This window comes from Sturnira hondurensis, unplaced genomic scaffold (genome assembly GCF_014824575.4).
Source record: "Sturnira hondurensis isolate 20B ecotype Veracruz unplaced genomic scaffold, ASM1482457v3 Scaffold0014384, whole genome shotgun sequence".
Lineage (NCBI taxonomy): Eukaryota > Metazoa > Chordata > Mammalia > Chiroptera > Phyllostomidae > Sturnira > Sturnira hondurensis.
This window is the reverse complement of record NW_028087015.1, coordinates 28,514,874-28,540,997: the sequence shown is the minus strand read 5'-3', so window position 1 is coordinate 28,540,997 and position 26,124 is coordinate 28,514,874. Positions and strand designations below refer to the sequence as shown.

At 40.9% G+C, this 26,124-nt stretch overlaps 1 protein-coding gene across 1 annotated transcript in view; it reads right to left on the bottom strand.

Annotated features, from left to right (window-relative positions):
- MSRB3 (methionine sulfoxide reductase B3) overlaps positions 1–22,459 on the bottom strand; it is a 173,147-nt gene extending 150,688 nt beyond the window's left edge. Inside the window, 2 exon segments of the mRNA XM_037063084.1 lie at positions 21,885–22,195; positions 22,197–22,459. Coding sequence (XP_036918979.1) covers positions 21,885–22,195; positions 22,197–22,369 — 484 coding nt within the window. The 5' untranslated portion in view covers positions 22,370–22,459.
- Between the last annotated feature and the right edge of the window lie 3,665 nt (positions 22,460–26,124).

Genomic DNA, 26,124 nt, shown 5'->3' with positions numbered 1-26,124 from the left:
AGGGGCTGCTCCATTAACCAGGGTCCTGGCGTAGGGAGACATGGAGTTTCCGTCTAACAGACAATAAACATGGATTATAAGCAAGTGTTTTAAGCCAGTGGGATTTTGGGATTATGTGTTCTGGCAGAAACTATGGTTCATAGAATAGCATGCTTGAGGTCCTATGGCCCATAGATAGATGATGGAACTGGAATTTGAACTAAACTCTATTTTAATCTCTTCTATGACCTTAAAAATTCCTCAAGGGCAGGAATTCTTATGTCCCAGATTGCTGTCCTTGTTTGGGAAAACAACAGGGTCTTAAATGATGAGAACGCCGATGCCAAAGACAATGACACCACTTGGGAAAGCCCAGAGTCTCTCAATAGTCATCCCTTCTATTCCTAAATATTCCAAAGAGATTCTTACCTTGGACCGAAGGTGTAGTTCTCCTGTCATATTCAGACACTGAAGGTTAGGAGAGAACTACTTCACCTTCAGTCACTTGAAGCTTACAAACTGACTGAAGCCCTTCAAGAACTAAGGCTCTACTCCACTTCGTAAAACAGGCTGAGTCCCGCCTGGTCACAATAAAATGACTGAACATGAAAATCTCATTTCCTGCAGTGACTGAAAGCTCCCTGGAAACTAACCACATTCACTGCATCTGCTCTTATTGATCGAGTCGGTCACTGCCCAGATGCAGACCTTAGATATAAAGTGCCCTGCTTTTAATCAATGTTACAAAAAACTACTCATTTGTTATGATGGTAGAAAAAAATGTGTATCATTTCCAGTGGCCTGGAGATCATGACCCTGGACCAAATGAGAAGGAACTATAGTAACAGTTCACTTTTTTTATCTTTAAATAAACTATTTTAGAAACAACTTATAGACAAAGACTTGGCTGTGCTTTCAGAACAGAATGTAAACATTAGTAAATTCATAATTTAAAACAAAACAAACATACATAGCTAATACAATATAAAGAAGGCTAGAAAGAAAGTCCAAGGAAATGGTAACAGTATCAGGACCCTCATCTTATAAAGTAGAGAGTTAGGAGATACTAACTAGATTAGAAAATTCTAACTGTCCTTTAGAATCTATTCTTCCTTCTTTGTCTTAGTAATAGAACCCTCTAAAATTTTAGTTGAACATCCAGCTACATTTCTCAGCCTCTCTTGCTGTGTTGTGAACATATTAAAATAAGTCTGGCTAATGGAATACAAGTTGATACAATGTGTGACCTTTCAGGTCACCTCCTTTAAAGACAGAGTCACTTGCTTTAAAGATTTCTTCCCCCTGGGAAACGGCAACCCCGTGGCAGCACTTGGGCCCTGGGCTGGGAGAGTTGTTTGATGAGGAAGTCAGACTTAACATCATGAGGCAAAGCTATTTGCCAATCCACCCCTGGGCTTTTTCCTATCTTGGGCCGTTATGGTAGAGACAGACAAACTACTTCACGCTACTTGGAATCTCTTGTCCCAGTAGCATGGCGTGTAGCCTAGCAAAGGCTGATGAGCAAATATATGATCGAATGTTTAAAAAAAGGAATGATACAGCAATTTAAAAATCAACAGAGCAGTGAACAATAGTAAACAGAACAGAGAACAGAAATCCTTACTTTTCATAACTAGATATTATCTGAAATTGATGAATTAAAAAGTAGTGCTGTAACTCTACGGACTAAAATTGGGGGACTACCAGAAGAATTATTTTAAAATACGACTTCACAGGAGCGAGACAGAGATGGGAAAAGTGAAGCTGGACGCTGCTGCTTCTCATCTCAGGTTCCCCTGGGCCAAGAACCTAGTGCGGGTTTTTGATTAAAACAGAGTCCATACACCCAAAAAAGATGCAGTGCCATGATGGGCCATTTCAGCTAAAGGAATGCTAACGCAGGCTGACCAAGTCTTTTGCCTTGAACTATAACTACAGTATCTATATCACTGAAAACTGTTTTAATGAGTTGAATGTAAGCCCTAAAAATATGCATACTTAAATCATGTTTCCAATATTTTAAATTAGAAATAACAGGAATAGAAAGTAGAGAGTTAGGAGATACTAACTAGATTAGTATCTATTCCTTCCAGGAATAGAAAGTTTTAGCACTGAAACTACAAATAAATAATTGCCCTTGTATAGAATTTTAGCATCCCTCCCCTCCGAGTTTATTTTCTGTCACAGAAACTAAGATAATTATGCAATAAAATTCTCATGATGGTATGCATTGTGGCTTGTATCTGACACAGCAGATAAAGGAGACATTTTATGACAATGGACTCCCTCTAGCCCACTGAAAGGCAAATCTTAATGGCCTCCATCAACTATCCTTTGATGCCACGTTGAACTTGGGAGGAAGGAAAAGCCCTGAACAAAGTCATGAAGTGAAAGAAATAAAATGTTTTGCAAAATATTCTTTTCTACAGTGGTTTTCTTTATTAATGTTAGGTGATTAAATCATGTTTTAAAGAGAACTTGGGTATTCCACATGTACTTCAAACTATTTACCATATCCAAACTGTTTGTTTCTTTCTTCACCAATTTCTTATTTGTTCTTTATTCCTGGCCCTGTTAAAAAGTACTCCCATCCACCCAACCACTAAACCTCAAACCTGGGAGATCTCTTTAATCATTTTCTACTTTAATCATTCACAACCAATCAACACTAAGTGCTGTCCACTTCATTTCCTAGCTATTGCTCAAACACATCCTTTTCATCATCACTCATCCAGAATGTAGTAATGGCCTCTTGTCTTCCTGCTTCTAACCTGACCTCCCTCACACCCCCCCTCCACACTGCAGTTGTAACCCGGCTTCACCTCCTTCCGCTGCACACGAGCAACCACGAGGGAAATGCAGCCAGTCTCCGCTGGCACCAAGACAGATCAGGTTTGCTTCTTTTCCGACTCGTATAACATCAGTCCCCAACAGTCCCTGGTACATTATTTGCTTTATGAACTCTCTTGTTCTTTCCTTTATCTCTAGTACCTCACACAGGGCCTAACCCTTAGTAAGCACTCAATAAGCACTTGTTGAATAAGTAAGTAAATGTTCTGTTCTGATAGTAGCCAATTATTGACCATTTTCCACACACCTTATCTCACGCTCACCGTAACACCCATATACTCCCTATAATATAACCTCTTCATTCTTAACCTTCGAGACCGAATTTAAATATCATCTCCTGTGGGAAACTTCTCTTCACAGCCAGTCCCCTCACACTTCACCCCGTACCTTCCATTAGAAATGAGTCAGTTCTTCTTCTATACTACTTCCTACCTCAGCCCCTCTGTTATTATATCTACTACTGTATGTCAGAATTTTAGGTTTATATATTCCTCTTTTATAAACTCCTTGAGAGTAGTCAGTGACATTCACCTGCATAATAAAGGATCAACACGTTTCATAGAACTGAACCTGAATGTCACTCCCTGTCCCCCCACCCCTGTGCACAACGTCCACTCCCACAGGACCAGAGTCCTATAGTGTAGCTAGGCATGCGATACACAGGAAAGAGTCAGAACTGGGTTCAAATTCTAATTCCACTGCTTAACCAGAGATAAATCTTAAGCTAACTAGCTACTTTCTCTGACAGTCAGTTTCCTTGCCTGCATAATATTAGATCCTAACTCTTCATTAAGTTTTGGAAGGATTAAATGGAATAATATTTTTGAAAGCAACCAGCAGACTGTTCAGCAAGTTTACTTCTCTTACTGAGCAGAAAAAGCAGTAGGAGCTCTGAGATATCACGTAGAGACAGAGAGAGACAGAGAAGGAGAGAAGGAGTGTGTGTACACGCGCGTGTGCGCGCACGTGTGTGTGCGTGTGTGTGTGTGTGTGTGTGTGGTAGAGGGTTCAGTTCAGTTTAGATTTGAACCGGGTAAGAACGAGGGGACTGTCCCACACAGCAATCTACAGCTGGTGTTCCATGGCACACCGGTGCGCTGCAGGAAGTTTTAAAACCTGCAAGACCTGACTATTTGGTCAGGAGCACTGGCCTCTTTTCCCTTAGGTTGTCAATTAACAATAGCCATCTCGTGTGAATGAATCAAAATTATATCTATTTGTTGATGGATTGGTAAAAAATATATATCTTTTGATGCACCACAGACTTTTAGTAATTACTTTATGTGTGCCATGAGATGAAAAAGGTTGAAAATCACTGGTCCAGCAATAACTAAGATTAATTTAAGATTAATTTTTCTATTTCAGTAATTAGGTTTTAGTGACTGTCAATAAAATCACCATGTCTGACCCAAAAAAGAAACATTTCAAGTTCTGCAATGAACTGTTTCAATCACAGACAGTGAGCTAACCTGAGTGTGCATGAGGCAAATGTACTAAAAAAAACAGAAATCTGACAAAGTCAACTTTTGGTAAACTCTAACTTGAACAGCTCAAAAGAAGCTACAAAATAGTGTGGAAATTAAACTAAAACTGCCCATATCACTCACTCATTCAAAGATAAAACTGGTCTATAACTTATAACTAACTTTGTGGCATGAACTTTAGAATTATCTACATCAGAGGTACTGAAATCCCAGTAGTACCTTCTGACTGACACTAATTTTTCATCTGAAAGTCAGTAAACTCCCCTGTTCCTTGGTTCTTCTTCCATGTATTATGCTAGCAACTTTTTATATTCCATAATTAATTAGTATTTACAATCAGGTTATTCTAAAACCATTTCCTAGCCTCCTAATTATGCTTTCTTGGATTCCTCTTATCATTTAAATGCTGTTCTGCAAGGGACGGTTAACATTTGCATAAGCCCGTGACTCCCCCAGGTAACCTCAGGACACGTGCAGCCATCGGCGTCCTGTGCACACACTCACACGGAGCCAGCACTCGAGGACAGGCTCCAGCCAAAGGCCATTTAGTCCAAATATCCCTAAGAATGGTGAAGTGAAGGTTTAAAGGTACGGTGGTAATCACAGAAAGCAGTAGATGTTATTATATAATTATATGAAAAAGACTTTAAAATCCTTAAAAAAGAATATATAAAAATAGCAATTCAACAATAATCATATGGGTGTACAGGCCCCCTTTAGTTAACAAAGGCAGGGGAGAAATAAAAGAATCCAAAATCCCCTCCTGCAAAGAAGAGTCTAGTGTTATTGCATTTTGTTTTTTATTTATTTTCTTTTACTTCATTTTTTAAATTTAATAACTAGAAAAGTTCAGGATCAATGATAATTTTAAACACTTTTTCCAGATCACAGGCCTAAAACACAAGATCAACCTTTCAAATCCCTGTAAAAGAAAAAAGCCAGTAAAACAGAAACCATATGGCCAAAGATTGAAAACCAAGTAAAGATCATAAAAAGAGGATAAAACAAACAATGGGATGAAAAATATCATCAAATATATCCATGATAACATAAAATATGATTTAAATGCACCTACTAAAAACCACTCTCATACAGAGTTACACAACAAAGAAATAATGCAGGGGGATCGAAAAGCAGAAGCAGAGAGGAACAGAGACTGCACACCCGCACACACATGTGCACACACACGAAGTTGGCAACGCCAAGCAAATACCTTTTAAAAGAAAACCCAGTGAGAGCTCTCCCTCAATGACAGTCCTAGCAGTTTCTATTGAAATACTGAGGAGAATGTAAAAACACAGAAAAATCCACATCAGCGCAAGAAAAATAGAAGAGAGGATGTATTGAAGGCCAACTCCCAACTCATCCCATGTGCAAACACTGTTCCTGCAAGTCAGTGAGAGAGATCCAGCCAATACCCACTAGGATTCTAATTAGAAGAAGGCAGTGACCGACTGCCCAGTTACAAGTATGGGGAGCTTAGCAACTGGCACTGGGTATAATGGGACCCAAAAGGTAACTCTGAAAGTCACCCTCCAGGGGTTGCATGGCAATGTTCCTGCCTAGAGTAGCAAAGATTTGGCAAGCACTGCCATGCATGACTTTTCAAAAAAACAGGCAAATCTGGAAAATACTAGGGACACTCCCCTACAAATTCTAGATGTCACTTGGATCAGAGAAAAGAAACAACCCCTAGGTAACATTTGGTGACACAGCTAGGACCTCCAGCTCTGATGCTGCCCCTCTTCTCTAGCTCAAGGCCACTGGATACTGAAAGGGAAACGACAGTACACCTTTACACCTAAACTTCTCTCTTCTGCCCTTTATCACCCTGAAAGATTAAGAAAAACACACTGCATAAGCCTCCCAAACCTGGCAAATTCATGCTGCACTCATCTCTTACTCTATTTAACAAAGACACGCTGGGCACAGAGTGAGAAACACGATGCCACGGTCCCTGCCACCAAGAAGCTTACGGGTTAGTGAGAAAGATATTATTAGCAAGTGCCATCAAGATCACAGAGAGACAAAGAAGGAGTAAAGATCTTACACAGCAGAGGAGTAGTCCAGTTTGGGAAGCATAAGAACATGTGCCTGGTGGTAGTATTTAACACTCAAACTAAGAATGAACTAATAATCTGTGCTGCCCGGATTAAGAATCAGGAAAAAAGTGTCCCAGACAAAGAATAATATGAGCAGTGGCCCTGAGATTAGAGTGAGTACAACCCCTGGAAGGTCAGGAAAGAAGAGCAGTGTGGCTGGAGGTGTGAGGAGCACGAGGAGCTGACGAGGTAGGCAGAAGCAAATCTTGGAAGCATATACATGGTGGGGCAAAGGCAGGTTTACAGTTGTTCACATGGGAAATAATACAGTAATGAATAAATAGTAACACAGGAATACATTGTTTTGTGCGCACACAACTGTAAACCTACTTTTGCCCCACCCTGCATACGAATTTCGAACTTCATCCTAAAAAAGAAAGGGAACTAACCTAAGCAGAATAACATGATCAGACATGCAAATTTAAGAGATTCCCATAACTGAAAGGTGGGAAATGGATGGGGTGGCATAACCAGAGACAGGGAGGCTAATTAGGAAGCTACTGCAGAAATCTAAGCAGAAGGATGATATGATAGAGGGCACCAGGCAGGAAACAAACTTAGGAGGACTCCAGGTGTGGCTCAAGTAACTGCGCAAATGGTAATACTCTTTACTAAGCTAGGGAACAAGGGAGGCTTAAGCTTGGGCCAAAAAAAAAAAAAAAAAAGTTCATTTTTTGACACATTTTAAGTACCTAAGATAGAGACCCGATGGGAATGATACAGGAGCAAGTGGATACATAGGGCTGTGCCCTAAGAAACAAAACTGGGCTTATCGGTAAATCTAGGGGCAGTTAATTTAAACAGACAGAACTGAAGCCAGAGAGTAAATAAGACTGCCTAATAAACTGTGTAAAAGGAGAAAATAAATATCAGAGCCCTGAGGAACTTCAACATTCAGGGGTGACCTGGAGAAGAAAGAACTAGCGAATAAGGACTAGCAAGAAGGGGCAGTGGCCAGAGAAAGAGTGGTCCTGGGAAGTCTTGTCCGAGAATGGCAATGACGGGGATGATGACCAGAATGGTGATGATGTTGCTAGCTCACATTTACCAAGAGCAAACTCCGTGGAAAACACTATGCTAAGTAATACACATACATCACCTCATTTAATGATTACAACAACCTATGTGGGTAGGAACAATACTATCTACAAGTGAAGAAATTGGGGCACTGATAATTTAATTCATTTTCTAAAATCACAAATCTAACCAAACACTGTCAGAAACCAAGAGAAAAGACTATTTCTAGGAGTGAGTGGTCAATGTATCAAATTCCCTGAAGTCAGAAAGACAGGAGCCAAATTGAGTCCTTTAGGTTTAATGTTACAGACACCCCCAGTAGCTCCAATCAGAGCGGTTTCAGTGGAGTAGTGTGGATGGCTCTTCATGCCTTTAGACCTTGTGTCCAATCCATCAGCGATCCATCAGTTTTGCCACCAGCACCCTGATCCAAACTATTGTCAACTCCTACTGGAATCACTGAACTAGCCTGAAATGGTTTACCTGCTTCCATATTTGACCCCCTGTGATCCACTCTCTCCACACAGTAGCCAGTGTGCTTATTTTTAAATGCAAATTAAATCTTCACACTGCCTGCCAAAATCCCCTAATGGCTTCCATCACTCAGAATAATATCTACACTCCTAACACTGGTCTAAGAGCCCTATATGGTCTGGACCTCGTCTTTGCCCGCAAGACAAACCATTTCCCTCTTGCTGCCGCTATAAAAAGGTTTTCTCACTCTCTACAGCAGGCTAGCCCGGTTCCAACTGAGAATGAAAGTCCCTAGTCTCTCTGGTTCACCCTGCACGCCCAGGGTTACATAAGTGCGTGCGTGACATGCAACACAAGCGCAATGCATATTTTTGGATGGATGAAAGACAGAGACAGCAAAGATATTTTTTTTAATTGTAAAATAACTTGGTCACAGAGGACAGCGAGTCCCATGGGCTTTTTGTTTGTTTTTTAAGATGACAGAAATTTGAGTATGTTTCAATAAGGGATATTAGGAGATTTTCCAAGACCTTGAGAAAACTTGAAGACATCATAAAATCACAGAATGTAAGAAGAAAAAATTAATCAATTTAGGAAAAAAATTAAAGCTATACAAGGAATTTATGGTACAAAGGGGTTTTATCTCTCTACACCAAAGATTCTTGCTCTATAATCTGAGGGGCTGGGGAAAATCAAGAACTTCTCTTTACATTTTTCCCTCATGGTCCCCTTTGGTTATTTCACACTGAAAGGGAGTTCTGAATAATAATTACATACGTTTGCTTAATAAAATAATTGTACTAAACAAATGCATATTACTTGGGAAATCCAAGGCTCAAAAAGATTAAGTTTTTCAAAATAGGTGTCATTTCCTTAATATGAAGAATCTGGTCCAAATTAACACAGGAAATTAATGGAGGCAATTCCAAACCATGGATCAAGAGTGAAAAACGGAGAAGTTTTTGGAAGATAATGAAGAAGGCATAGTTTTCTCTTCCAACTAGAAATTAAGAGCAACAGCAAACCCCAGAGAACTGGGTGGGGGGCCCCCAGAGAACTGGGTGGGAGGCCCTGGTCTAACGAAGCAAAGCGGGCTGTGGTGCGACATTAGCAGCTGACGCACAGGAGAACCAACCTGAACTTCACACCAGGGGCATTCTTTTTTTTAATGTGACAGAAGCATGTAATACCTTCAAAAGTTAAACGGGAAAAGTATAATTAGAAGAAAAGACTGCACAGCAGTTAAAAGAGTATAATGATTAAGAGCACAGGGTCTTGGGCCAGACCTCCTAGATTCAAATAATAGTCACACAAATTACTGAATGACTCTGTTCCTCACGTCTAACCCTAGTATATGAGTCATTATGATAGTATTGTACCTTCTTGACAAAGTTGCTGTGAGCATTAAATAATAAGCACTTAGACTGGTTCCTGGCTCACAGTAAGATCTGGATGTGAGTATTTGCTATTGTTACTACCACTGTCATTATCATTATTTGATATATAAATGATGAAGGTGCAAAGCAATGGGAGAAAACACAAAGGTATGACTCTGTAGGAAAATACAAGAACCCTAGTGGATCAATGTGCCAGGAAGAGAAATAAATTAAAAGTAGAAAAACACACAGATAATTTTAAATGTTAATCTTTTAAAATTGAGTTACTATGCTAACTACTAAAATTGAGTTACATCAGTATGTATAACACGAATACAATGCCAAGGGGGTAAAAGCAAGCCATGGAAACTACACAGCAGATGATACCATTTATACAGAGTTCCAAAACATGCAAAACTAAACATAAAACATGTAGGGATATATCAAGGATAAAGCTATAAGGAAAGCAAGAGTTTATCAGTCATCATTTGGGTGACGTGATAATCACAAAACGCCTGACTAGGTTTCCTGCTCGCAAAGGTCACCCAGGCAGCTTCCGAATTCCACTTCTGCTGAGCGGGCGTGCCCAGATTTTAAAGTTTATTATTTATGCTACACGTAGATAGTCTCTTTGTTTGTGTAAAATATGTTCTAATAAAGGGGCAAAAACTTACTAATGCATTATAAAGGCAAAAGAAGATACTTTAAAAAGAGAGAAAATTCTCTTCTTTATTGTCAAATTAGTAAAAGGTTTTTTCCTTTAAAACTCAATGGAGAAAATCTTCTTTAATGATAAAACCAAATTAACTAATTTTAAAAGTTAAGTATATTTCTAGGTTGGTCAAAGGCAAATTCTACTGGGAGTGTATGTATCCTGATGAAAGAGGACTTCCCCCATCTGCAATATATCATCCATCCTAAATAAATGATTCTTAGTTGTACAGTTAGAACAACTGATAATATCAAGGGCTTAATGTCATTAATTCAGGTGGGATATTTAATATGATGCTTCTAATAACACTGTAATCTATCCCTTAAAAAAATACTAAATCTTTAAACGGGTTATGTAACTTTGCCTATGGATCAAATTTCTGGGCACACTGGCCTACAAAGTTCAAACATAAGATCTTCGCCACAGATAATATAATCTTGTATATTAATGATGAGAAGACGCGATCTTGTATAATTTATTAATGATGTGGCCATTAGAAATTATGAAAGCTAGGTGAAGACTTTTAGACAACCTGTAGATTACAGAACCTTAAAATAAAAGCAGTATCAGGTATTACCCAGTCCAATTCCTTCATGTTGCAGATATGAAAACTGAGGTAAAAGGAGCTGAAGTGCCTTAGGCAAGAACAAGACTAGGAAAACCCAATCTTCCAACAACGTTCTTTTCATCACACTAAACTGACAACCTTGCAACATGAACATACATACAAGAATGCCAATATTCTCAGAAATATGCAATTTTTCAAATAGCTCTCTGCACATAAGTAAACATCTTATGCCTTCAACTTATCCTCTCCCCAGCCCCCTACATGGTCTGACTAGAAGGCATATTCACACATCAAGAAATCAGGAACAAAAACTACAGTGTATGCACTTTTTCTTTTTTGTTCTTAATTGCTATGAGAACAGAACTCCAAGACCAGTTGTGTGCCCCGCCAATTCACTGTCCTATCTAACTAAACTCTTAGACGGTGTATAGAAAAATACATGGTCAACCCTTCTTCCTTCATTACACACCACTAATCTATAATAAGATAAGTATCCATCTGCAGTAATCACTATAGACCTCTCCAAACCCCAACCATGCCCAGACTGACAACCAAACACAATATAGAAACAAGAGAAATGAAAAAACAAACATAAAATTCAGGGCTCTCTGGTTTTTATAAGGTCTTCCCTGATATTTTTTAAACACTCCAACATGTAGCACAGGCTTATTTTCAAATTTGCACTAAGTTTAACATATTTCCTAAAGGACTGGTTGGGGTTTTTTGTTTGTTTTGAGTTTTTCTGTTTGTTTGTGGGGGATTTTTGCCTTTAAATAAAATATGGTTTCTTGAGTGGACTCAAGAATCCATAAATATTCATTGTATAATTTACAGTAACAAAAGGCAGTTTTGCCATGGCCCAATTAAGGATTCTGTAGATATGTGCTTATATGCAAATTGTCTACTACATTTCATCTTAAAAGCAGCATGATAGCCCTAAGAGTGATGCTCATATACCCGAAAATATAATTTTGTAAAGTATTCATACACTAATCCCTGACACAGTTTGATAGCCCAATACTAGCATAAAGTGCACTGCCTGGCATAAAGTTGCATAAGCAACTTTGTTAAGAGGATGTTGAGACAGAGTTTTCCTGTCACTCTAAAATTTCAGTTATGGCTCAAATTTTTCAGCAATAGTAAGACCACAATGAGCACCGGGAAACAGAGCAGAACTGCCCTGAGGATCCTCAAAGCAAAAAATCAAGTACTGTTTGTAAACTCTGTGTAAGTCATAATTTTCACAAATACATACTTTCCAAATATATGAGAATGCTTTTTATATTTTAAAAAACACATTTCAAATATGATAGTGCCTTTTTGCTATTACATATCTTCTCAGTTCACAGCTAACAAAGCACAAATAGTGTATGGGGGAAGTCACTCTTATTAAGTTGAGTAAGAAATTACTCTTAATCCTGTATATTAAACATAAATTATGCCACTTGAGACAAATTTATCAACAATGCATTGTTTTTAGAAACATAGGATCGGGATTTATCAGCTGGTCAGGAAGCCAGGCCCTGAGGACACATTTCCTACACCAGCATCCTTTCTCTTTTTCAGCTCCATGTTTCAAAAACCTCCACAGTCTGTGGACATGAATGATTAAACTCACTCCATTCTCCTTCAGAAAGTCAGGTATCAAGAAACTGCCCCACTGTTTTCAAATCAGCACACAGCTGGGTAACTCAATTACAAAAATACCAGGTAACAGTGCTATTCCAGGCTATCCGCTGCCAAGTGTCAGGGGGCTGGGTACAGGTGACCAGGGTGGTCAACTCAAGTGGAAGATTGCAGGTAATACTTGAAGAGATAAGAGAAGAACCTGACCATGGCAATGAAAATGCCCATACAGAACACCCTCCCTGCTCCCCCACCCCCGACCCCGGACAAAAAAAACAAAATGTTAAGGAGTATGCCACCTGTTGGGAATAACATCCACTTCACATTCTTGGGGAAACTGAAGGGAGGAATGGGGAGGAGACTGAGCAGAAGGTGTATGTTCAAGGCCAACCGAACACCTACTAGGAATCCTAGAGTACTGAGGGTGCAAGGCTTGATGATGAAGAAAACATTTAACAAGTTGGTCCTTTATCTTAGGAAAGATAAGAAGCCATGAAGGAGGTTAAGCACAGAAGTAGCAGCAACCATTTTGCACTTTAGAAAGGCCATTTTGGAGTATCCTTCATTCAATGTTTCACCTGTACTGAAGCGAGTAAATATTATGTCCCCTCAACAAGAAAAGTTCACAGACAGAATGCTATCCACTGTGCGGCATTTTTGAAAGCCAGATCAAACTGTTTCTTCTTTCTGATGCACTTTCTAGGTCCTTCCTCTTACTCCAATCAACAAATGTTTTCTTCTTCCCTTCATTTTTAACCTTCCCTACACATGTTTATCTCCAGCACTGATCTCTCCAAGTTAATCTCACATTTCTGATTTTACTATATATCTGCACACAAATGCTCTACCAGCAACTCAGTGCAATAGATCTAAACGCTTATTTCTTAACCCCCACCCACAACCCTGCATTCTCTCACCTGCCCAGCATCAACATCATCTTCTATTAATCTCTCTCTTCCCCAATATCCAATTAACTGTTTATTTCTGTCCAACCTACCTCAGCAACATTTCTCCAATCCTGTGTCCACTAACCTAGTTCAGGTTTTCATTCTCTGAAAAACTCTTTAGAACCCTTCTTAGTAGTACAGTGGTTCTCTCCCAATTCAATCCGTCCTCTGAATTATTAGATAATGTATGCTATAATTCAATTCTGATCATCACATTTCAAGGACCCAGAAATGTAATCTCATAGCACACTAACGCAGTCCAAATTTCCTAGGCAAGCATTAAACGTTTTGTATGGTCTAGGCCAAACCTAACTTTCCATCTTTAAGCTTTGTCTTCTCACTATTCCCCTTTATATATGCTCCAATTTTCCTTTCCTACCTACCCTTCTATATGGTCTGGTAAACACTGGGTGCTCAGCAAAAGTTGATTTCTCCCACAGGAGTTTGCTATACTCCTCCTCCCCATATCATCCCAATTTACAGAAAAAAATATGCTAGTATTTTATGTATTCAGTCCTCACACAGGAAATTAGAATATGCACGAAAAAGCCTGTAAAATCTAGGAAGCAGACAAGTAGTGAGAAAGAGAGTGCTGCAACTAAGCTCCAATGTCAAAGCAAGAAGGTGGAGACAAAGTAGGATGTCATAAAAACTTCAGAACACTTGAAAAAGCTGAAATCGTTCTACCTGGGACAATGGGTCCTAACAGCCTGCTAGAATTCTTCTAGATGATTCATTGTTCTAACAGGACTTACAGTCTAGTGAAGAAGATGAACATGTATGGGCCTTATGATGCAAGACGGTAAAACAGTGCTCCAACCGAGGTACAAAATGTCTCAGAAGCACGAGGAAACTAAGAGATAAAGAAAGCTTCACAAAATACCATATGATGGAGGCCTTGAGGACTTCAATAGGTTATGAGAGAAAATTATTCCAACCACCAGAAATAGTGTAAAGGAAAGATACAGGCAGAAAATGCTGGACGTGTGAGAGAAACGGGAAAATAAATAATGTAATCTTGGTCCCTAAACTGCTACTCTGAATGTCCCTAATTATCACATATAGTTTTAATGAGTTTACATTTTTCTTAGATTTACATCTTTAAAAGCCATTTTTTTCTTTTTTAATTGAATTTATTGGGGTGACATCAGTTAATAATTATATAGGTTCCAGGTGTACAATTCTATATTACCTCATCTGAATATTGTATTGTGTGTTCACCAACCCATCAAGACTCTTTCCATCACATTTATCCCCCATACCCTCTTCTATCTATCCCCAGCCCTCTTTAATTGTTCAATTACAGTTGACAAACAATATTATATTAATTTCAGGTATACACTGCAGTGACTAGGCATTATGTACTTACTAAGTGATCATCCTGATATAGCTCATGCCCATCTGACACCATAGATATTAGAATAATATTGACTATACTCCCAATGCTGTAATTATCATCCCTATTACTATTCTGTAACTATCAATTTGTACTTCTTAATTTCTTAACCTTTCTCACCCATCCTCTCCAAACTCCTCCCATCTGGCAACCATCCAAATGTTCTTTGAAAAAAAAATTATATGTATCTATGAGTATGTGTTCTGCCTTTTCATTTATTTTGTTCTTTAGATTCAATTGCTGTAATATATGTATTTCTTGTTCTTTAGATTCAATTGCTGATACATATGTATTTCTTGCCATTTTATTCTATTTTTAACTTTTTCTTTCTTCTTAAAGATAATCTTTTTTAACATTTCATGTATAACTGGACTGGTAGTGATGAGCTCCTTTAGCTTTTTCTTTTTAAAATTTTTAAATATGTTTATTGATGTTAGAGAGAGGAGAGAGAAACATCAAAGTGAGAGAGAAATATTGATTGTTTATCTCCTATACACACCCTGACCAGAGATCAAACTGGCAACCTAGGTAAGTGCCTGACTGGGAATCAAACCCCTAACCTTGTAGTGTACAGGACGACACTTCAACAACTGAGCCGCACAGGCCAGGGCTCTTTTAACTTTTTCTTGTCTGGGAAGGTCTTTATATGTCCTTTGATTCTAAATGATACCTTTGTTGGGTAGAGTGGCCTTGGTTGTGGGTCCTTGTTTTTCATCACTTTGAACATTTCTTGCCAATCCCTTCTGGTCTGAAAAGTTTCTGTTGATAAATCAGCTGACAATGTTATGGTAGCTCTCTTGTAGATAACTGATTTTCCCTTGCTGTTTCTAATATTCTCTCTTTGCCTTTAACATTTTAATTATGATGTGTCTTGGTGTAGGCCTCTTTGGGTTCATCTTGTTTGGGACTCTCTGTGCTTCATGGACTTGTATGTCTATTTCCTTCACCAAGTTAGGGAAGTTCTCTGTCATTACTTTTCAAACAGGTCTTCAATGTCTTGCTCTCTTTCTTCTTCTGGCACTGCCATGGTGTGAATGTTGGTACACCTGAGGTTGTCCCAGAGGCTCCTTACACTATCTTCTTTTTTTTTTTTTCATTTTGCTGTTCTGATTGGGTGTTTTTGCTTCCTTATATTCCAAATTACTGATCTGATTCTCAGCTTCATCTATTCTACTGTTGATTCCCTGTAAATTAGTCTTCATTTCAGTTAGTGTGTCCTCCATTTCTGACTGGTTCTTTTGTATGATTTCCACATCCTTTTTTATGTTATTAAAATTCTCACTGAGTTCATTGAGCATCCTTATAAGTAGTGTTTTGAACTCAATCTAACAGATTGCTTGTCTACATTTTGTTTAGTTCTTTTTCTGGAGTTTTGTTTTGTTCTTCCATTTGGGACATGTTCTTTGTATCCTCATTCTGGCAGCCTCCCTGTGTTTGTCTCTATATATTGGGTAGAGCTCGTACATCTCCCAGGCTTGATAGAATGGCCTAATATAGTAGGTATTCTGGTGGGTCCAGGGTGCATACTCCATGTTCACCCAAGCTGGTGCTCCAGGTGTGCCACCCCCTCTCCCATGTGGAATGTGTACACCCTCCTGTTGTAGCTGAGCCTTGACTGCTGTTGGCACATCAATGGAGGAATTTTCCCCCAGGCTAATCAGCTGTAAGGACTGGCTTCAACCACCATGGAGGATCAGCTGTGCAGAGGCACACTCTACAGAACAAGACTTACTTTGGCAGGGCTCTGGAGCCTGCTGAGTCAGCCTCTTGAGTGTGAAGGTGACTGGGTGGTGCTTCAATGTAGTCTTAGCTGTCCACCAGGTGCAATGGCTCTGGGGCCTCCCAGGAGGTGCAGGCCAAGGTCAGCCACGAACTGTGTTGTGCCCAAAGTCACCTGGCATGAGCTACAAAGTGATCTGTGGATAGCTGCTACTGGTACCAGGCTTGAAGGTACCCAGGAGAGGCCAAGCTGTGAAACTAAGCCAGCTGCACAAGTGCCAAGCCTAGGGCCACTCAGTGAGAGGTATGGGGCAGACAGAGGCTAGATGCTTCTTGTTTGAAAGATTTTAGGACAGTCTGAAGCATGAGCCTAAACAGGCCATTCATTCCATAAAGCCATTAGAAACAGCTTGGGTGGACCTTCAAGTTGGGTGAGGTGGGGTCTCAGGAAATCACTAGGGCAGGGTAAACAGTGATAGCCAGGTTGGTGGAGATGCAGTATGGTGCCCATGGCTCTGTGGGGGGAGGGTTCAGCAAAGGAACAATGGCCTCTGTCAGCTGTCTGGAAGAAAGCTGTACCCCCAACCCTTACCCTGATGCCAGACACTTCAGTTCCTCCCTATATGCCCCTGGTGCCTTTCAAGCTGAAGCCCCAGTGCTGAAGCTCAAAGGAAATTAGTTCAAATACGTGCATGGGTCCTTTAAGAGTCCCTTCCTGGGACTTTTGGAAGCCCCCTGTCTCTCTCAGGAACAATCCCCACTGGTTTTTACAGCCAGAGGTTATGTGGACTCCTTTCTCTGGCACAGGAATCCTGGGCTGTGGGACCTGGTGTGGCATCAGTACCCCTGGCTCCTCAGCGGTGAACCCCCACAGCCAAGATATCCCTTCAATCTTTATGCACCACACGTGGATCCAGGACCAGCCTATTCCCATCTCCGCCCCTCCTACCAGTCTCAATGTGGCTTCTTTTTTAATTCCCTAGTTTTAGGACTTCCATTCTTCCAGATTTCAGGTGATTTTGAATGATGACTCTTCTGTAGTGTAGTGGCAATTTTGATGTGGTTGTGGGAGAAGGTGAGTACCATGTCTACCTATGCCACCATCTTGACCAGATCTAATGAATTTTACTTTTAAGAGCTGTTTGAGCTTAAGACTTAACATCAGTGAATTTCTGAAAATATGCAGATGATTATCTATGGGATGAATTAGTTGTTATTAAACATTCAGAACTCACTTGGATCTCAAGCCTTACTCCCCACAGGCTCTCTCTTCAGCATTGGTGTAGTGGTATGAATGAAGTGATCTAACATCCCAGGACCCCCCTGAAGATGCCATACTCTTCTACACTCACATTGCAATCAAGAGAAAAACATGTATTTTAAGGACTAAAAGAGGACCCCGTAATAAAAGAGGTAACAATATAAAATCAAACTACGTAAATGGCTGCACTACATTCTATAAAGAACACTAGAATTAGAAGAGACTTTAGGAAAAATCTGGATCAGCCATTTGACCCAAACCGTGTCTATCAGATTTTTTCTTTGAGTTTAGGATCGAGGCTTAAATGATTATGCCTCTCTGTAAATATTGAGGAGCCTCTGAGAAGCCACATTCAGCCATGAATAAAAGAAACAGAAATAAAATGGTCAGCAAATAGAGAACAATGAAGCAAAGAAAGGCAAAAAGACTAGACACTGGGGAAGTTGCAGGTTTTCCAGTCCCTAGTTCCTAAATAAGGTCTGTCTGCATTTGGCTTCCATCAAACTCCTTTCTTTTTCCTAAAATTAGTTCAAGTTCATTTCTGTTACTTGCAGTAAAAGCTTAAATGAGGGAATAACCAAAATATTCTACAAAATCAATTGGTTAGTTCACTAGTGGTCTACCTCTCCTGTACAGTCATACCTCAGTACTCATCAGCTTCAGAACTCATCAAACCCTGTACTCCTCACATTTTGACGGGAAAAAACATGTTTCAGCACTTAGTGCTTGATCGAGACTCGCCACGCTTGCTAGAACTTGTATGAGTCATAACGCTGTTCCACAAGAGAAAATGTTTCATCATTTGATATTCATTGGTTTTGTTACTCATTACGAGTTCTGGAATGAATTAACGAGTACCGAGGTACCACTGTTCTTTCCTTTTTCTTTATTTGCATATCTTTAAAAGCCATAAATGTAACTTGGGTATGCTGTAGAGACAAATATGTGAACAGAGATCCAAGATTTTGCTAAGCATTTAAAAAAGGAAAACCTATCATGCCCAGGAAGAAGAAAACATAGGAATATTTAAGGAAAAACCTTGAGCTATCTGGTTAGCAATCAGAGATGCTGACTAACAACTGGCAAATTAAATAAACAGTTATCTGATTACCCTCCCAATGAAAGCAAATCTAATTCTGAATAAACCAGATGGGTAGATCCACATAGGGCATTTTGTCTGGAATGCCCACAAATGAGTAGCCACAGTCCTCCCAACCACAAAAAGGTTTGGATTCTCTTCAGTGGCATCCCTAAACCAGACCAAAATTCCAAAACTGAATACCAAACCATTTTAGGCCCTGGACTTAACTATCCCCAGAGAGCAATTAGGCATTTACCCTATGACCTAACTAGCACTTTCTGGTATCAGGGAAGGAGAAGAAATTTACAGAACCCTAACATTATGGATCTCTGTCCAGGTGAGTACATGTGCCAGACATCAAGACATTCCTGAGGCAGATTCAGGTTCCCTAATGCTGGATCCACACCCATCAGATCTGACTACAGGTAGACTAGTTTAACATGCATAACAAGTCAAAGTTGACAATCAGAAGTTTGAATCAACATGGTGGGTGGCTCTGCAGGATTGTATAAACAAAAACAACACCGTAGGATCCTGGAGTTAGAAGGGACTTGGGAGCTATGCCCAACTTCATCATTTTACAGAAAAGAAAGTTAAACATCAGAACCAAATGTATTAACCAAATCCCTAACTATAATGAGTAACACAGGTGAGATAAAACCAAAAGGACTGTGACCAAATTAGAATAGAAACAAAAAGCATCTGGTTCTTTACTTCAATTTTATTTCCTAAAGCTGCTCTTTAATGACTGAAACTTTATTTTTAATTCAAAAAAGGATAAATGTATTAGGAAAAATTTTTAAAAACTACTGTTGGGATTTTTTTGATATTGTGATACTTGATTTTAAAAAAACAGTAAAGATTTCTAAACTAATGGGTTAACATTTTAGTTAAGATATTAGAACAAGCACTTTTAAAAGCCAAAAAAAAAGGCCCTTGCCAGATGCTTCAGTTAGCTGGAGCTTCATCCCATACACCAAAAGGTTGTGGGTTTGATTCCCAGTCAGGGCACATACCTACATTGCAGTTTCAATCCCCAATCTGGCACGTGTAGGAGGCAACTGATCGATGTTTCTCTCTCATCAATGTTTCTCTCTCACCCCCCACCCCTTCCTCTTTCTCTCTAAAATCAATAAACATATCCTCAGGTAAGGATTAAAAAGATTTTTAAGCCGAAAAAAAATGGGTGTTGATTCAAAACGTAAATGATGTTAGGTTTAGGATGATGTATGTTTGCAATCCACAGACAGGAAGTTTAGGTGCTGTGACAAAATTCTAAACAGCCGAGATACACTCATTTGGCTATAAAAAATTCCAGACTATCACATAAGGCCCTAATAAAAGTCATCAGAAATTAGACTTATATGTCAGCTGGGGCCAAAATTAAAAGAATAAATGTTTAAATGATCTAAATATAAACTTGGTGTTCAAAATTGCTGACAAGGGTCCACAGTATAGTGGGTTTTGGTCTTCATAGGCTGCTTTGCTACAGTATTAGGTAAGTCAGCACATCACTAAGGGAAAAAAAAAACATAAATCTATTCCCTGTACAATCCACTGTTTATGGTGCAGCACAGTATTTCTTAGAAGACCATTGATAAAATGTGAAGTTAGAACTTGTGTTTCCCAAGAAGTGCTATTAAAGTTACTCCTAAAGTTAAGAATTCATAAAAGGTAGATCTTTTGGGAAAACAGTATTAACCAGAAACAAATATGAAATTGATATCACCACTTTATGTTTATAAATTATACATTTAACAAAAATTAAATATTTTAAACCTATTAATCTGAATTGACAATGTTAGGTTACATAAATCCTGGAGACTTTCTATAGAAAAAAACAACTTTTAAAATCTATTTTGCCCCCAGCTGTAGAAAACTGCCCAGACTGCCTCGTACCTGGGCAAGTATTCCACTGCTGGGAGAACAGCAGCCAGTAGCTGGTTGGCATTCTGGGCCTGGTTCATGCCAACACTGTTGTTAACTATACCAGAATGCCAGCATAGTTGGAAAAAAATCTGTTTTGCCAACAACGCTGCAAATGGAAGTATTATGAAGAGACAGCCAGAGAGTGCTGAATATAATCTAAGCTTAAGAGACTTAACTTTCAACTAATTTATGAGTTCTATTTGTTAGCCAATACCTTATTTTCAACAGTTTAATGTATTGGTAACAAAAACAAAAGCAAGATTTCTGAAGAAATCTCAATTCTAAGGAATTATCATTTCTGTAACTACATACCAGATACAATTAAGAACTGAGAAGATTTAATGACTAGTTAGATACTAATCACAAATATAAAAGTTCATGCAATTTTATATTTACCTTAAATTCTAAATTTTTGTACTTGCAAAGAATAAATTTTTATAATAATCATATACTTTAAAACTCCTCACTGATATTTCCCACATAACTTAAAGAAAACTATCCTTAAAAATCAATCCAAGAATTCAAAGTTGTCCTACTTGATAGCCTATAGTCCTAAACCAAATAATGTAATGCCACCTTTCGTTCATATAGTTTGCATTGAAATAGTGCAGTGTGAAACTTAAAACAGATTTGGATGCTTTTTCCCCCCCGCTTAAAAACAAAACAAAACTAGTACCTGGCAAACTCCGGGTTTTGTTTGGTCCTGGCCTATTAAATACCAGCCAGCCCTGAGCCAGCTGCGCGGCAGCGGCGGCGCACAGGCGGCGGGTGCGCCGTTGGGTGCGCCCCTCCTCTGCTCCTGCCCGCGGGTCCCGTGCCCCCGGCGCCGCCGGCGCCCCTCCGCCCTCCGGGACGCGCGGCGGGAGGGGCGGGCCTGGCTGGCACGTTCCCACGCGCCCGGGCCCGTTATCTGAGTGGCCACCTCAGCGAAGCAGACCTGCACGGAGCAAGAGCTCCTGGGGCCCCGCCGGGAGCCCCAGCGCCCTCCCGAGCCGCAGGGGGCGTCCCCTCCCCAGCCTCCAGTGGGATGCCCCACCAGGCCCCTCTCTCGGGGCCCCGCGCCGGGTGAGAGCCTCTGCCGGCTCAGGTTCGCTCTGGAGACGGGATAAGGTGTCAGCCAGGCGGCCAGGCGCCTCCCGTCGGCGGGGGCGAAGCCAGCCCTGACCTTGTTCCAGCCGCCCCTCGTCGCCCGCGCGGGACGCTCCCTTTCCTCGCCCCTCCTCGTCTCAGGATAGGGGTGTCCCCGCAGGAGGCGGAGGGGGCGCCGCCGGCGCTTGCCCGGGAGCCGGGGCGCGGTCCCACTTCAACTTGGCAGGGTCGGGTGGGAGGGGTGAGGGGTGGCAGAGAGGGAGCCCAAACTTACCCGACTGCGCGGCTCCTCGCGCCGCGGCCGCGGCCAGGCAGACGCAGAGGCAGAGCGAGAGAGGGCGCGGGAGGGTCCGCCGCGGGCTCATGGAAGGACCAGGGAGCCTCCGCCGCCGCAGCTGTCCGAGCCTCCCTTCCTCCCGCCCCGGCTCTGGGCGACGGACGGGGCGGCGGGAGGCATGACGGGAAATTCCTGGGCACGGGCAGCCGAGTCCAAATATGAGCATAGGAGAGGAGCGAGGGAGGACGGCGGAGCGCGCCCGGCGCGGACGGGGCCCGCTGCCCGGCCTCGGCGGCCGCCAGCTCCCTCCTCCTCCTCTGTAGCCGCCCCAAGGCCGCAGGCCGCCGGGCGCGATCGGGAAAGGGAAGCCTTGTGCCAGGGGCCTGCCTTTCCAATCTTGGGGCCCAAGGGCGGAGCCGAGCATCCCACCCAAGGGTCCCACCTGAGACCCCTGAAGGGTTAGGAAAGAGAGAAGCTACCATCAGGAGGCCGGACGGCGAGCCAGGGACCCGTGGGAAGACGTTTAAGGGGTCTGAGGAGACTCCCGCGCTGCCCCTAATCAGTTGTGAGCTTTGGTAAAAAGATCTGGCAGATACTTCCAAGTGAGGATGGGTGAGACTGGAGCCCCACTTCCAGTTACGTACACACTCACTCGAGCCATCCTGCACTCAACAAGCAGACGTTACAATACATAAAACCACGCCCCTGCGTTCCAGGTGAGGGGACCCTCTATGCCAGGTGTGAGGGGAGTGTGTGTGTGTATGTGTGTTCTTAGCCGAGATTACAAAGGGGATCTTCCCAAAGTTATTTGAGCACCACATATGGAGTCAAAGTGGGCTGAGTGACAATAGTTTTTCACACTACCTAAATGCCGCTGGCATTCCTTCTGCCTCCAACCTCTTTTCATCCTCCTTACATTAGTTCTGTATTTGCTGTAGCTTGTCTTAAGGGAAATGTTGAATTTATTCAAAAGGCACTACCACTGACCATCAGAGTGTCAGTCCCAGATGTGTGATTACAGGCCTAAGTCAGTAGTTCTCCAACTTGCCTTTGACACTCACTGAGAACTCCTCCAGGATTCAAGTCCAAATGACCCTTAGCTTTTCAAGGCGACGTAATTATGTCTTAATTATTGTGATTTATTTATTTTTACTCACACTAATGGGACAGGCCTTGGAGATATAGGATGTTATGTAATTACTTGTAAACATTTTAAGATGCTTACGGAAATGATTTATTGATGCAAAATACTTAAAGGGCTAAATGTCAAACATATTTAGAGTGTGGATTATTCTAACATGAACTAAAGTATGGTAATTTGTATATCACACTGTTTGAAAATGCCATATGTATTTGAAAATCAGAAACTTTATTTCAAAACACATTCGGTTTTGGCAAAGTATTAAGGCCCATATGCCAAAAGCTAGTCCATTTGCAAGTGGTTCCCTGTAAATCATCTGATACTGAGAAATGCCACATCCCTGGCAAAGGAACAGAGTTCACACTTAATGTACTAACAGTAATGGTGGGACTAAGGAGAGAGGACCCAAGTAAACTAACAGTAAATAAACTGGTAGGGTAAATAAGAGATTTAAAGGACGTACAGCATTATTGTTCAATTTAGGTACCTAGAAGCTGCATAGTGGAAAGGGGATACTCAGGAGACTCTTGACAATTACCTCCTTTTCTTCTTTTTTGCGTGTTTAAACATTGATTATATAAGCGCCTGTTTTTTCTGTCCTCACAACACCTGGCATAGTTCTTTGCCCATAGTCTAAACATTTATTTAAAATGTTTTGTTATGCTTAAAAACAAAAGTAAAATGAGCACAGCCATTTGTAGATTGACATACAGGAATTCCCTAAGTATAGAGAAAAGCTTATTTCAAAGGACTGTAACAATTATGACTATATTTAAAATACTTCAGTTGACTTTAGGTACACAAGTGTAAAATGATAAAGAACGCAATATCATCACCACCTAATTCATGTTAATACAATTGGAGTTTTCATGTATTGGATCAACTCTGCTAACGTGACAGTCAGCAATAATAGCAGCTGTTCTAGAGACTTGAATAAGTGTGTTAAAGAAAGGAGAAAAATAAACTAGTGTTACTGGGTGCATAATAAGTGCCAGGTACTGTTCTAGGTATTTTGCACATGACATTTTATTTAATCTTTACAGATATCTGTGAGCTCATTTTTTTATTCCTATTTTACTGGTAAAGAGACCAAGGAGATAAGGCTTGGTCAGTAGGCTCTCCGGAAGGGGGTGAAGTAGTGTTGGAATTCAAACCTCATCCCAAAGTCCATACTAAGTTTTTTTTTGTTTCTTTTAAAATGTTTGTTAAAGATTTATTTATTTGTTTTTAGAGAAGGGGAGAAATATCAATGTGTGGTTGCCTCTCATGTGCCCCATATTGGGGACCTAGCCCACAACCCAGGAATGTGCCCTGACTGGGAATCAAACTGGTGACCCTTGGGTTCGCAGCCTGCGCTCAATCCACTGAGCTACACCAGCCAGGGCCCATACTAAGTTTTATTCTTTTACCATGCTAATCTGTCTTATTTTCTCTACAATTAAAATAAAAGTAGCATTCGAAAGCTGTGTTCATTGGGCTCTTGTGGTTTTAAGTAACCGGTGTGCACTCAGGTTACCCCAAAGCAGTAGGGGTGAAGAATACATGTGGAAATAAGAGCAGAGACCTAACCGGCTTGTCAAGTCATCTTCTGTGGGCTGGGCGGTTGGGGCCTGCGCCTTTGATAGGTACCAGGAACAGGAAAAGTTCTACCTACCCTCTGACCACATTCCCATGAGTTTTTGTAGTTTACTGCTATTTAAATCATATATTTCACAATGTTTTCTCTAATATCCTTTATCATCATTTTAATAACAATCCTGTTAACACACTGCCTTAAACATTGTTTGTTTTTAAGACGAAGGACCCAGCGGATGTAACTCTTTCCCTGTTTTCCACCTGCTATCCCTCCCCCTTCCTAGTGCCAGTGGATGTTAACAGCTACATTTGGAGGCGGGAGACCTGAACTGCAACAAAACCCAATGTATGTGGTGTCAACACTCCCACCAACCCGAGTCTCTTAAGAGGTGCACACAACCAGCTTCTGGGCCTCCAGGGCGCAGCCCCAGCACACGGCTGCCCCAGCTCCTCACGAAATGTCTCTGAACACAGCCGTAATTCAGGTTGCACAACCACAGCTTCTCCCAGTTCCGCTCCCACCACCAGCTGCTCCTTCTCTGTAGTCCCAGGGGAAATATTTGATTCTATCACCACTGTCCCTTAGAAAGTTCTTGCATCAAACTATCTCATAAGCCACTGAGCCTATGGATTGGCTACATCCAAGCCAGGGGTCCTCTCCTACTTCTTCAACTCATGCTATACAATGTGGTCACCTATGCTAAAACAAACAAAAACAAAAAAAAATGTGGTTCTAGCTTTTTAGGGGCAGCCTTTTTCAAATGGAATCTGTAAGCACAACAGGCATGCAAGCTGTAAACTCTTTGACATACTATTCTCAGCTCTTTCATAACATCCCCTCAGCCGCACACAAAGCTTTGGGATGACCCCCAGTCCAAATCCCCCAAGGAATATCTTTTTTTTTTTAATATATTTTATTGATTATACCATTACAGTTGTTNATACTATTCTCAGCTCTTTCATAACATCCCCTCAGCCGCACACAAAGCTTTGGGATGGCCCCCACTCCAAATCCCCCAAGGAATATCTTGATTGAATGACAATGACTGCAAATAGGAGCATGGACACCTTAGGATTAGATACTATTCAAAAGTCCAATCATAGTGAGAAGCGCCCAAGTTAGTACTTAAATTCAATGACTGTTTATCAAGTGCCATTTCCTAAACCAATAATGATCAGTTGGAGAGTAAGAAAATTATCTCTTAGGAAGATGTAACAGGCTCTCCAGAAGAAAGTTTTTCTTTTTTATTTTTTTATTTTTATTTATTTATCTTAGAGGGGAAGGGAAGGAGAGAGAGAGAGAGAATTATCAATGTATGGTTGCCTCTCTTGCATCCCCTGCTGGGAACTGGGAACTGACCTGCAGCCCAGGCATGTGCCCTGACTGGGAATCGAACCACGATCGTGTGGTTCGCAGGCCCGTGCTCAATCCACTGAGCTACACCAGCCAGGGCCGGAGGAAAGTTTTTCAATCCAAACTCCCAAAATCCTGTTTTCCTGTCCTAGGAAGTAGAATGTTGT